This window comes from Lampris incognitus, chromosome 4 (assembly GCF_029633865.1).
Source record: "Lampris incognitus isolate fLamInc1 chromosome 4, fLamInc1.hap2, whole genome shotgun sequence".
Classification (NCBI taxonomy): Eukaryota; Metazoa; Chordata; class Actinopteri; order Lampriformes; family Lampridae; genus Lampris; species Lampris incognitus.
In genome coordinates this window covers 5,615,992-5,629,624 of record NC_079214.1, presented here as the reverse complement: position 1 = coordinate 5,629,624, position 13,633 = coordinate 5,615,992, and the positions used below count along the sequence as shown (strand labels likewise).

General features: G+C 51.1%; 1 protein-coding gene across 2 annotated transcripts in view; it reads right to left on the bottom strand.

The window, feature by feature from the left end:
• The window catches only part of myo1ea (myosin IEa), a 121,458-nt gene that overhangs the window by 54,829 nt on the left and 52,996 nt on the right, over nt 1-13,633 (bottom strand). For both annotated transcript variants that reach the window (XM_056278085.1, XM_056278086.1), the window contains exons 5-7: nt 6,338-6,425; nt 2,317-2,406; nt 367-498 (exon numbers count right to left, since the gene is read on the bottom strand). In XM_056278085.1, the coding sequence (XP_056134060.1) occupies nt 367-498; nt 2,317-2,406; nt 6,338-6,425 (310 nt within the window). The remainder of the gene's footprint in view (nt 1-366; nt 499-2,316; nt 2,407-6,337; nt 6,426-13,633) is intronic.

Below are 13,633 nucleotides of genomic sequence, written 5' to 3'. Positions count from 1 at the left end.
CGCTGGACTCCGCTTTACAGCGGTGTATTATGGGACAACATGTCCTTTAAACAACAACCCCCCCCCCCCCGTGTCTCAGTCAGACTGTGTCCATGACTGTCCATCATCTATGACTTCTCCATGGTGCTGGCCAGCTAGTTTATGGATGTTACCACTACCTTATGGGGATTATTTCAATAGAAAAGTGGAACATCTTAACTCCTCCATGGACCTCCAGATGTATGAGGTCAGGAGTAAGACCTTTTCCCCCCAGATGAAAGACTATTTGTTCCTGGACTGGTGTTTTGAAACTGGATCACACAACCTTTCAATCCACTGTGGCCCATGGTCCTTCAGGTCTACATAGTGAGCACACCACAGCCTCACCTGGTAAAATATGTGGAAACTTCTCTCTCCGGGATTACGCATGACCACACGGGACTTCTCCAGTAAGAAGTTGGAGATCTTCCCTCCGTCTGGCTCACCACCAGAGCTGAACCGGATCTCAAAGTATTTACCCTGGAAGGACGCGAGTGTGATTCTTCATCATGTTTGGGGTTAAGGCTCAGTGGTTATAAAAATAATGACAATAATAACATTAACAATCTTTACAATTAAGAGTACTTTAAAAGCAAATAAAAATGTTTACAGAAAGGCAAATAATAAATATAAGCATAAGAGCAAATCATGCAAATGGATAAATAAACAGTGAAGAAGATGAGGTTAAGAAGAAGGTTAAGAAGCTTTTTTACATTAAATAATTAATTAATTGATTCTTAATAATAATTCCAAGTTCTTAATTACAATAATAATATTTTTATTTATTTATTTCCCCCCCTTTTTTCTCCCCAATTGTATCTGGCCAAATATCCCACTCTTCTGAGCCGTCCCGGTCTCTGCTCCACCCCCTCTGCCAATCCAGGGAGGGCTGCAGACTACCACATGCCTCCTCCCATACATGCGGAGTCGCCAGCCGCTTCTTTTCACCTGACAGTGAGGAGTTTCACCAGGGGGACGCAGTGCGTGGGAGGATCATGCTATTCCCCCCAGATCCCCCTCCCCCCCGGAACAGCCGCCCCAACCGACCAGGGGAGGCGCTAGTGCAACGACCAGGACACACACCCACATCTGGCTTCCCATCCGCAGACACGGCCAATTGTGTCTGTAGGGGCGCCCAACCAAGCCGGAGGTAACGCAGGGATTCAAACCGGCGACCCCGGCATAGGTAGGCAACGGAATAGACCGCTATGCTACCCGGATGCCCAATAATAATAATATTTGTCAAGCACCTTTTTTTTTTAAACACAACAGTACAAGGTGCTGGACAAAGTGAGTGTTTGGGAAGATATTCTGAAGATGATGCTGACCCTGAACGCCTCATATCCTCCGTCAGGAGAGGCCAACAGCTACAACATGGATGTGGTCAATGAGGGTCCTCACAAGTATAGAAACCAATCAGTGTGTGTACAAAAGTGGCCTTCATCAAGCGACTACCTAAGAAGAAGTGTTTTCAGGTTACTGGTGCCCATATCTCATCTATTTCCCCCAGAGCTTACTGAGAAAAAGCCAAACCACTGAGCTGCTGCTGCTTTGGGCGTTAATGTGGACCAAACACCGGGGACAGAGGAGACTTTCTGCTGACCGACCTCCTCTGCACACAGGGCGGTGTGTGCCTCTCTGGTTTTGGGGGTTAGTTGGACAGTTTTTTTCTTAATAGTTCAGCGTTATGGTGGTTAACCAGGACACACATGACGCTCTCGGCCTCAGGCGAGGATGAGATGGGAGAAAGCCGTAACCGTTCAGCGCTTCTTTCCGAAAGCCGTCTTGAGCTGCAGCCCAGAGATGCGTCAGGAAAATATGAATTAGTCTGCAGATAATCTCTGGGAGTTCACTTGCAGCCGCACAAGTTTTGTCCGAGTCGGAAAGTTTTATTGTGACTCGGCATTTCTAACTCTGGCCAAAACTGCTGGCTGTGTTCTGATACCACAGACTTGCAGCCTGGTCCGATGTAAAGTAAGCTCATACTGCGGCTTCTCTGCAAAACGGAGCTCTGGAGCGAGCAGCACCAAAATCGTTGCTGAAAATTTGGATCCTTAAGGGAAAAGTTTCCAAACCGCAGCAGCGATGCATCATTCCCTGCTATGATACTTCTGCCTCTTGCTTTATCATTTGAAACGGACGTCCATATATTTTCTTTGGTCCAAGACAAGACCATGAGACAGTTCCTAACTCAGCCAGGGCAACAATCACTGCCAAAGACATGATGGTGCCAGGCGCCCCGTTTCAGAAACAGAAAAAAAGAAGAAGAAGAAGTGAGGTAGAGGAATTAATGCTTACAAATCTGCTGGAGTTGTTGTTCCTCACGGTCTTGGCGTTGCCGAAGGCCTCGAGCAGAGGATTGGACTGCAGGATGATGTCTTTGACATGCTGAAAGACACGAAGCAGAGAGCCAGCAGTCAGTTACAGTGACTAACAAGTGAACTGCAAACAGACAGACAGACAGACAGACAGACAGACAGACAGACAGACAGACAGACAGACAGACAGACAGACAGACAGACAGGCAGGCAGACAGGCAGACAGACAGGCAGACAGACAGACGTGCAGACAGACAGACAGGCAGGCAGACAGATGAACAGACGTGCAGACAGAGACAGACAGGCAGGCAAGCAGGCAGACAGATGAACAGACAGGCAGACAGACAGACAGACAGACAGACAGACAGACAGACAGACAGACAGGCAGGCAGGCAGGCAGACAGATGAAAAGACAGGCAGACAGACAGACAGACAGACAGACAGACAGGCAGGCAGATGAACAGAGAGACATGAACAGACAGGCAGATGAACAGACAGACAGACACACAGGCAGACAGGCAGGTAGACAGAGAGAAAGATGAACAGACAGACAGACAGATGAACAGACAGACAGACAGACAGATGAACAGACAGACAGACAGACAGACAGGTAGGTGTGTCATGTCTCAGTATCCGCTGTACGGGAGACATGACACAGTTCCTCATCGGGTTCTGCACATATCTGGAACTTTCCACGCAGACTCACACATAACGCACACAGAAATAGAAACACACACACACACACACACACACACACACGTCTGGAGAACATTAGGGTCCCCGTGAGACATCTGCATGTCAGAACCACATGAGTTTTGAATCAGCGGTCTGACGGAGACAAAGCTATTCATCCATTCTCGTGTACAGAAGTGGACTGGAAGTATTTCTTGGAATCTTTTTACATTCTTGAACTTTTGTCCCTTCAAAAGAAAGGAAGAAGTTATGTATGTGAAGTGGGGAACTCTTATTACAGTACTGTCTCACCGGCGCAGCAGAAGTCTGCAGCCGTCTGTCAGTCATACGGTCCAACCTGAGATGCTTTCTTCAGGGTTATTTTTCTAGGAGGTAGGACTGACTCCCATGAACCGGGTGAATTTCTGGATTCATTAAGAATTACTGTTGGTTATGACGGGGGAGGATCATAACGACGCACACGGATTATTTCCAACGAGGACGTGAGGCGGTGAGAAAGTAGTATTTCTACTGTGTTAACGCAAATAATAGAAATACCATTATTTATTTATTTATTTATTTACCCCACCTTTTTCTCCCCAATTGTACTTGGCCAATTACCCCACTCTTCCGAGCCATTCCTGGTCGCTGCTCCACCCCCTCTGCCGATCCGGGGAGGGCTGCAGACTACCACATGCCTCCTCCCATACACGTGGAGTCACCAGCCGCTTCTTTTCACCTGACAGTGAGGAGTTTCACCAGGGGGGACATAGCACACCACACCCCCCCCCCCCAACCGGCGCCCAACCGACCAGAGGAGGTGCTAGTGCAGCGACCAGGACACATACCCACATCCGGCTTCCCGCCCGCAGACACGGCCAAGTGTGTCTGTAGAGACACCCGACCAAGCCGGAGGTGACACTGGGATTCGAACCGGCGATCCATGTGCTGGGAGGCAGTGGAATAGACCTCTATGCTACTGGACGCCCTGCCATTAATTACTTCATTAACATGCTTCAGAAACACATCAGCATTCAAAGTCTTTGAATAAGAGACAATACTCATGGTTTGCCGAGGCAGGCACGAACACAGTAAATTCTCAAACGGTGGCCGGAACTTTAATTTACTTCAACTGAAAAAGGAACCAGGCCTTTATTAGAGACAGACTATTAGTAGAGACAGGCAAATATTTCTAACTTGTCCTTTTTTGCCAGTTGTATATTTTAGGATACATACAGCAGACATACAGTTTTGCATTTTTGGACTCTTTCTATACAAAACGTGATGTTGGACTGTTACTTCCTTCTTCACAGTTGTACAGCAATACTGTCAAGGGCGTCCAGGTGGCGTGGCGGTCTATTCCGTTGCCTACCAACACGGGGATCGCCGGTTCAAATCCCCATGTTACCTCCGGCTTGGTCGGGCATCCCTACAGACACAATTGGCTGTGTCTGCGGGTGGGAAGCCGGATGTGGGTATGAGTCCTGGTCGCTGCACTAGCGCCTCCTCTGGTCAGTCGTGACGCCTGTTCGGGGGCGGACTTGGGGGAATAACATGATCCTCCCACACGCTAAGTCCCCCTGTCAGGTGAAAAGAAGCGGCTGGCGGCTCTACATGTATGGGAGGAGGCATGTGGTAGTCTGCAGCCCTCCCTGGATCGGCAGAGGGGGTGGAGCAGAGACCGGGACGGCTCGGAAGAGTGGGGTAATTGGCCAGATACAACTGGGGAGAAAAAAAAGGGGGGGAAAGCCAAAAAAACCCCAAAAAAAACAAAAGCATGGCCACATCAGCATCACATTACAAGTAGGAACGCATTTCCCCTGCAGCAGTGTTCACCCTACCCGGTGAAACCATCTCAACAGCCATATACAGAGACCGGAGAGAGTCTCCAACCATGGTAAAGATGACTGGTAGCATTATGGAGCCTGACTCAGTCATACACATGGAGGAAATGATAACTCATGAAGCGAGAAAAGTCACAGATTTCCCCTTTAAAAGGTGAAACCCAGAGCGACAGATTGCTGAACACAGCGAGCATGATGTCTCGATGTGTTCACGCTGTGGAAATATGACCACACAACCCCTCTATAATTTACTTCTTCTTCAACCCCGCTTTTTATCTGACCAGACGCGTCACACCCCCTGCAAGCATTTCAGACCCAGCCATTATCTGAGAATGTAGGTACAACATGAGGAGGTGAACACTGGTAATGGTGTCAACGCATCTGCTCCATCACACTTTGTGTTACTCCTCAGTTACACATCATCATTCACGGAAACCCAGGGTCCCAGATCCGTACTGTAATGTGATGCAGTCGTTTCACTGTAGAGGCTTTAACATCCACAGGCTAGACGAGCGTGACAGAAATGCAGTCGTTTCATTTCAGGGTGGAAAAAGTTCTGAGTGGGTTGAACCCAGTAACCATCATCATCATCATTTCCTCAGCCAGCAGAGCTTCAGATATCATGTTGTGAGTTTACAGAGGCCGGGGAAGGACTGGAGCAGGCTTGGGGTTTTGCTGTGGCCTGCTTGTGGACATCTGCTGTGGGTGGGGGGTGGAGGGGCAGATGGCTGCCGGGGGCTGGATGGGACGGGTAAAGACGGTGTAATAATGGGTTGTTGGAAGGATGATAAGAGATGGACTAGGGCGTGCTGATAGTACACAGGGGAGGATGGAATAACACTGAAGAAGCAACAGGTTCAAGTCTCTCTGCTTGGTCCCGTCTACACCTGGAGAAACCGGATCTTTCATTTCTATTTCTTTCTTTTTAGATTTCACCCCCCCCCTTTTTACTCCCCAATTGTATCCGGCCAATTGCCCCACTCTTCCGAGCCGTCCCGGTCACTGCTCCCAGCCCCCCTCTGCCAAGCCGGGGGGGGCTGCAGACTACCACGTCTCCTCCGATACATGTAGAGTCGCCAGCCACTTCTTTTCACCTGACAGTGAGGAGTTTCACCAGGGGGACGTAGTGCGTGGGAGGATCACTCTATTCCCCCCGAACTGGTGCCCTGACCGACCAGAGGAGGCGCTAGTATAGCGACCAGGACACATACCCACATCCGGCTTCCCACCCGCAGACACGGCCAATTGTGTCTGTAGGGACGTCAGACCGAGCCGGAGGTAACACGGGGATTCGAACCGGCGATCCCCGTGTTGGTAGGCAACGGAATAGACCGCCACGCCACCTGGACGCCCTGAATCTTTGATTTCTTTTGTGTAAGATAAAATGGTAAGATAGAAAACGTGTGTTTAACTATTCACAACGTTTCAGAATGTTTTAAAAATCCTTTCGGGGGCGCTGTAAAGAGGTAAAAGACTTCCTCTCACCTGCACTTTGGGTCCTCCTCCCGACACGCGAGAGATGTAGCCCATGATGTATTTGGCGGCCACCGTCTTCCCTGCTCCACTTTCCCCGCTAGAAAATAAACCAGCAGCAAAAGTTTTGAAAACATGTTAGCTAAAAGGTACCGTCTTGAATAAAACGCTGCCCGAGCCATGCCGAGCCGGGCCGAGCCATGCCGAGCTGAGCCACGCCGAGCCGAGCCACGCCGAGCCGAGCCGAGCCAAGCCGAGCTGAGCCACGCCGAGCCGAGCCAAGCCGAGCCGAGCCAAGCCGAGCCGAGCCACGCCGAGCCAAGCTGAGCCGAGCCACGCCGAGCCGAGCCAAGCCGAGCTGATGCTCAGACGTGATCTGCCAGGAAGCTGACCGACGTTCTTCTGCTCAGCTCTGAGAATCAGATTCAGAATCAGAATCAAATTTATTGGCCAAGTATGCTCACGGATACGAGGCATTTGACTCCGGTTTACAGAAGCTTCTAGTACTTCCATGTACCACTCACAATAAACAAACAAACAAACAAACAAACAGGAATAATAAACAGAACACTGGAGGTAACAAGGTATGTCCCAACTATACAGAGTTTTGTTATGGCTGAATACTTTATTTGTTTATTTGTTTATTTATTTTCCCCCTTTTTTCTCCTCAATTGTACTCGGCCAATTACCCCACTCTTCCGAGCGGTCCCGGTCTCTGCTCCACCCCTCTGCCGATCCGGGGAGGGCTGCAGACTACCACACGCCTCCTCCCATACATGTGGTGTCGCCAGCCGCTTCTTTTCACCTGACAGTGAGGAGTTTCACCAGGGGGGACGTAGCGCGTGGGAGGATCACGCTATTCCCCCCAGTCCCCCCCCCCGAACAGGCACCCCAACCAACCAGAGGAGGTGCTAGTGCAGTGACCAGGACACACCCAAATACGGCAGGGACGCCTGACCAAGCCGGAGGTGACACAGGTATTCGAACCAGCGATCCCCGTGTTGGTAGGCAACAGAATAGACCACTACGCTTCCTGGACGGCTCACGGCTGAATCATTTACAACTTATTATGCTTCCCTTATTCATGTACTCGGAAATTCTAATGTTGGGAATCTGGGAAGCATAGCGGTCTATTCGGTTGCCTAACGGGGCTCGCTGGTTTGAATCCCCGTATCACCTCTGGTTTGGTTGAGCGTCCCTGTCCCTACAGACACCATTGGCCGTGTCTGCAGGTGGGAAGCCGGATGTGGGTGTGTATCCTGGTCGCTGCACTAGCGCCTCCTCTGGTCAGTCGGGGCACCTGTACGGGGGGAGGGGGGGACTGGGGGGAATTGCATGATCCCCCCGGTGAAACTCCTCACTGCCAGGTGAAAAGAAGCGGCTGGTGACTCCACCTGTATGGGAGGAGGCATGCGGTAGTCTGCAGCACCTCCCCGGATCAGCAGAGGGGGGTGGAGCAGAGACCGGGACGGCCCTGAAGAGTGGGGTAATTGGCTGGATACATGTAGGAGAAAAAGGGGGGGGGGAATCCCCCCAAAAATAATTTCTAACGTCAATCATTTTAGAAGATTGACACATTTACAATTAGCCATCTGTGTATTTTCTACACGCTCATGCATCTTCGCTAGAACATTCAGGAAGCCCGTCTGCCTGCCTGTCTGTCTGCCTGTCTGTCTGCCTGCCTGTCTGTCTGTCTGCCTGTCTGTCTGTCTGTCTGCCTGTCTGTCTGTCTGTCTGCCTGTCTGTCTGTCTGTCTGTCTGTCTGTCTGCCTGCCTGTCTGTCTGTCTGTCTGTCTGTCTGTCTGCCTGTCTGTCTGTCTGTCTGTCTGTCTGTCTGTCTGCCTGTCTGTCTGCCTGTCTGTCTGTCTGCCTGTCTGTCTGCCTGTCTGTCTGTCTGCCTGTCTGTCTGCCTGCCTGTCTGTCTGCCTGTCTGTCTGTCTGTCTGTCTGCCTGTCTGTCTGCCTGTCTGTCTGTCTGCCTGTCTGTCTGCCTGTCTGTCTGTCTGTCTGTCTGCCTGTCTGTCTGTCTGTCTGCCTGTCTGTCTGTCTGTCTGTCTGTCTGCCTGCCTGTCTGTCTGTCTGTCTGTCTGTCTGTCTGCCTGTCTGTCTGTCTGTCTGTCTGTCTGCCTGTCTGTCTGCCTGTCTGTCTGTCTGCCTGTCTGTCTGCCTGTCTGTCTGCCTGCCTGTCTGTCTGCCTGTGTCTTCATAACCTCACAGCAGGTCAACCAGGAACAAACATGCATGCAAATATCTTTTTGGTTTGTATAGAGACAAGTGTCCAGTCCATCTGGCCCCGCTCCTTCGTCCCATCCGCCCCGTCCCGTCCCGTCCTGTCTTCCCTCACGCTCCGTTTGTCATCTCCCTCCCTCCCTCCTTTCACTTCACCGGGGTCGTACTTATTGTGACGTGTGCGGTTTGGCGGTGGATGAAAGTGCAGTCGGTTGTTATTCCAGGCTGCAGAGCAGCGTCAGGTTGGTAGTGCCGCGCTGGGAAAGCACAGCTGTAGCTTGTTAGCAGGCTGCCAGAGGACGCCACGGGAGCCCCCCCCCCCGCCCCCCATACACATCCCGTCCCTTCATGTACCCGCCATGTCCCGTTCTATGAAATAACACAACACGCCCCACACACCGACCGACCTGCTACGTCTGTGTTACCGACGCGGGTAATGCAAGACATGTCCTGGAGCGGAGAAGCCACCGACATGGAGAAGTCTTCTCGTCCATTGTGCAGCGTGGTCTTTGACTTCCTGTGTTGGGGGAAGCGCCACAGCGCTGTCCTGCCGCTGTGCTGGACGTACTGTTTGTCTGCGTGCCTCGTTTTTGTTGTGGTTTTTCTGAATCAAGCTGTGGCTTGAAGATTAAATCACATCCTACTTTGCCCCAGAACAGCAGAGTCCCATTGTTGCGGCAGAGGCGAGGCATTGTTGGGTTTCTCAAGGGTTCAATGACCAAACATGGAGAGAACGAGCTATGCCAGATCACGTGGGGCTGCACCGACTCACCGAAGGATCAGCTTCCAGGAGTCATCACGGACGCCAGCCCCGAATGAAATACAATGGGTGTCCACACATCCGACCGGAAGTGGATTTGTGTTTGAAATGTTACTTTCGATCAAGTCACTGATGGCACAAGACTTGCTGGAAACTTTTGTTGTGGACGTTTGAAATGTGTGACGTTCATTTGGCACCGCCCACTTGAATCTGTATTTAAAATACTTTGGACTGATGAGCAGATAGGAAACTGAAAATGACAGTTTGATGTCAAACAACTTTTACAAAACAGAGAACTATTGGGCATGCAGGTGGCGTGGCGGTCTATTCTGCTGCCTACCAACACAGGGCTCGCCGGTTTGAATCCCCATGTCACCTTTGGCTTGGTCGGGCATCCCATCCATCCACCCATTATCCGAACGGCTTATCCTGCTCTCAGGGTGGCGGGGATGCTGGAGCCTATCCCAGCAGTCATTGGGCGGCAGGTGGGGAGACACCCTGGACAGGCCGCCAGACCATCACACAGGACCCCCCCCCCCACACACACACACACATATTCACACCTAGGGACAATGTAGTACGGCCGAGTCACCTGACCTGCATGTCTTTGGACTGTGGGAGGAAACTGGAGTCCCTGGAGGAAACCCATGCAGACACGGGGAGAACATGCAAACTCCACACAGAGGACGACCTGGGGCCACCCCCTACAGACACAATTGGCCGTGTCTGCAGGTGGGAAGCCAGGTGTGTGTCCAGGTCGCCGATTCGAATCCCCATGTCACCTCCGGCTTGGTCAGGCGTCCCTACAGACACAATTGGCTGTGTCTGCCGGTGGGAAGCTGGGTGTGGGTATGGGTCCTGGTCGCTGCACTAGCGCCTCCCCTGGCCAGCTGGGGCGCCTGTTCGGGGTGGAGGGGGAACTGGGGGGGAATAGCGTGATCCTCCCACACATTATGTGCCCCTGGTGAAACTCCTCACTGTCAGGTGAAAAGAAGCGGCTGGCGACTCCACATGTATCAGAGGGGGCATGTGGTAGTCTGCAGCCTTCCCCACATCGACAGAGGGGGGGGGGGTGGAGAGTGGGGTATTTGGCTGGATACAACTGGGGCGAAAAAGGGGGGGAAATCCACACACACACAAAAAAAAACAAAGAACAAAGAACAAATTCCGTTTTGCATCCAATTGAAGTTCCAGAGGGTTGGCTGACACAGAAGGAGTCAGTATGTTGGGTTTTAATTGGATGACAACATGAAAACAAAATACTTTTACGATTCGACTGTTGTATGTAAATAGTCATGTTGTTTGCTGATAAAACTTGAGTTTTCGTCTCCTGAGTAGGCCATTTCAAGCAAGCAGGCTTGGCCATTTCTTTTGCCTTAGATTGTACGCACAATTCAGTTTCTGAACTGCTGAGCATGCCGTTTCAAGACAGCGTGACTCTGGTGCCAGTTCAGCCGATTGTTGATACTGTAGTTGCACTTCCAAAACGCCGAGCAGGCCAGTTCACACCAGAGTCATCTGCTTTTCTGTAATTCTATTACTGCTGAGCATGACGGTGTGGTCAGGAATCGGGTGAGAAAGATGTCGTAGACTCTATGTCGGTCAACATGCTGGTGCGATGTCAGCATTGTCTAGGTGTGCTGGTCACCGACGCAAGTGGGTCTGTAGAAGGTCGTTTTGCAATGACAGAACTTTCTAGTGAGGCATTAAGTGGATTTGTGGGCTTCTGTTAAGAAAATATGTCTGATGGGAGGTGGGGGCGGCACGGTGGCACAGTGGTTAGCATGGTCACCTCACAGCAAGGAGGTCCTGGGTTCGAGCCCCGGGGTAGTCCAACCTTGGGGATCGTCCTGGGTCGTCCTCTGTGTGGAGTTTGCATGTTCTCCCCGTGTCTGCGTGGGTTTCCTCCGGGTGCTCTGGTTTCCTCCCACAGTCCAAAGACATGTGGGTCCTGTGTGATGGCATGGCGGCCTGTCCAGGGTGTCTCCCCGCCTGCCGCCCTGTGACTGCTAGGATAGGCTCCAGCATCCCCACGACCCTGAGAGCAGGATAAGCGGTTCAGATAATGGATGGATGGATGATGGGAGGTGTCCACTTGGTAAAGCCCACGATGCGCCGAGCCTTATCCATCCTCTGTCCCTCCAACGTCCACGCCACATCTCTACAAACTCAAACACGATGGTTCAAGTGGACTGTGTTGGAAAACAGACAAACTTCCACTTGAAAAAAAAAATTTTAATGTGGGAAAGTGAAGAAGGATGAAGTCAGAAGTCTAAAGAAGAGAAAAAGCCTCAGCCGTATCAAAAGAGTCGTGTCATTTGAAATACTCTTGATCCGCTTCCTTTCCTTCATAACAGCCATAAAAACAGCAAACACAAGTGCAGTGCTGACCACGCTGCCTGGCCAGCAGTTTCCCAGAGGCCTTTGTTTGCTGAGAACGGGTCGATCACAAAACCCACTTCCATGCCTTTGTTTGCTCATATGGTTGATCACAGATCCACTTCAATGGCTTTATATGGGAAACTGACCCACCAACCGCTGGCTGTCCAAACAACAAGGGGGGGAAAACGCTGAGCAAGGGTCATTCGCCATGAGGTAAGCACTCCCGTCAGCCCTGTGCTCAGGTGACCGGCCCAAAAGATAAAGCCCCACTGTGAACCAGACCTCTACCTAAGCAGCTTTCCCACATCAAATCCAGCAAACCCAGAACCTCTTTTTGTGCAGCTTGTGCATGTTGTAGAGCCGAGGCAAACACAAGAAACAAGATGGGTGAAAGATGTACTCCGACCAGGTTTTCCCTAAAAAGCCGGTAGATGATGGAAAACCTGGAACGACCAAGATGCTGCAGCTGTTGTCTGTGATTACCGAAATGTAGGAAATGTTAAAAGGAAAATGGTGGCACTCTGGTAAGGACTTCATAAAATGCATTGGCCTGACGATGCCCAAATAAAAACTGGTAAACTGACGTTGGGTTTTAGGAGTTCTGCTATCCCATTCAATTCACTTCTGTTCCATTCAGTTCAGCGTCATCGTACTATGACCCGTGGTACACGTACAACAAAAAGTAGACTTGAGAACTCGCATATCATGCGTGGTACCGAGATACGAAACAGTCTCTTGGTGCAGACAGGAGAGTGTGTATGTGTGTTTGTATTGTAGTAGAGAGTGTAGCAAGAAAAACTAAGATACGATTTCTAGATGTCAGCTAGGACTGGGCGATATTGACAAAATCCAATATTAGGATATTTCTGACTGAATACTTGGATACTGATAATGTGATGATATTTGGTGGATGACTACTGGTGCTTTTGTAATGAATTCAGGGGCAGCCAGGAACCGCTGTAGCCAGGACACGAACCCGGGTCTCCCGCACCACGGGCGACTACGTTAACCGGTCGACTAAAGGGTCTGACCCGTTAGCCAAGGGCTAGCGCAGGGGTGGCTAACCATGTGCCATGGAGAGCCATGTGTATGCAGGTTTTCATTCCGGACTCCACACCAGGTGAGTTCACTGGTCAGCAACCTTTCAACCAAAGAAGAAGAATGTGTCAGTGACATCACATGGTGTGGAGTCGGGTTAGAATGAAAACCTGCATACACATGGCTCTCTATGGCACATGGTTAGCCACCGCTGGGCTAGCGAGTCTATTTATCCGTGCATGTTACACCACCCCCCTCCTTCGGGAAGCATGTCCCCACGCTTCAGCATATCAACTCCCTCACGCTTCTGGGCGCACACGATTCCGATGGCCTCATAGTCTCACCATCCCACTTCCGACACCAATGTAGCAAATTCAGGGGGGCAGCCCGGGAACCGCCGGGACGCGAACTTGGATCTCCCACACCACGGGCGACTACGTTAACCAGTCGACTAAAGGGTCCAACCCTGGAGTAGCAGGAAGACTGTCTCCCTTTTCACCTGATGGGCTCGGCTAAGCAGTCAGTCAGTGTGTTCAGAGTGTGTTGGTGACTATGAGTCAAGTTAATGGGTGTGTTTGGTGGTAGCTGTCCCCTCTGTTTTGCACTGATCTGGTGTCAGAAGTGGGATGGTGAGGCCATCGGAAGCGCATGTGCCCAGAGGCGTGAGGGAGCTGATATGCTGAAGCACGGGGACGCGCTTCCCCAAGGACGGGGTTAGTGTAACATGCACGGATAAATAGATTCGCTAGCCCTTGGCTATAAGGTCGGACCTATAGCCGCCCGTGGTGCAGGAGACCCGGGTTTGCATCCCAGCTGTGGCGGTTCCCGGGCTGCAGCGGTTCCCGGGTGCCCCCCGAATTAACTACACTTTCATAAGATATTTACAGAGCACATATGTTG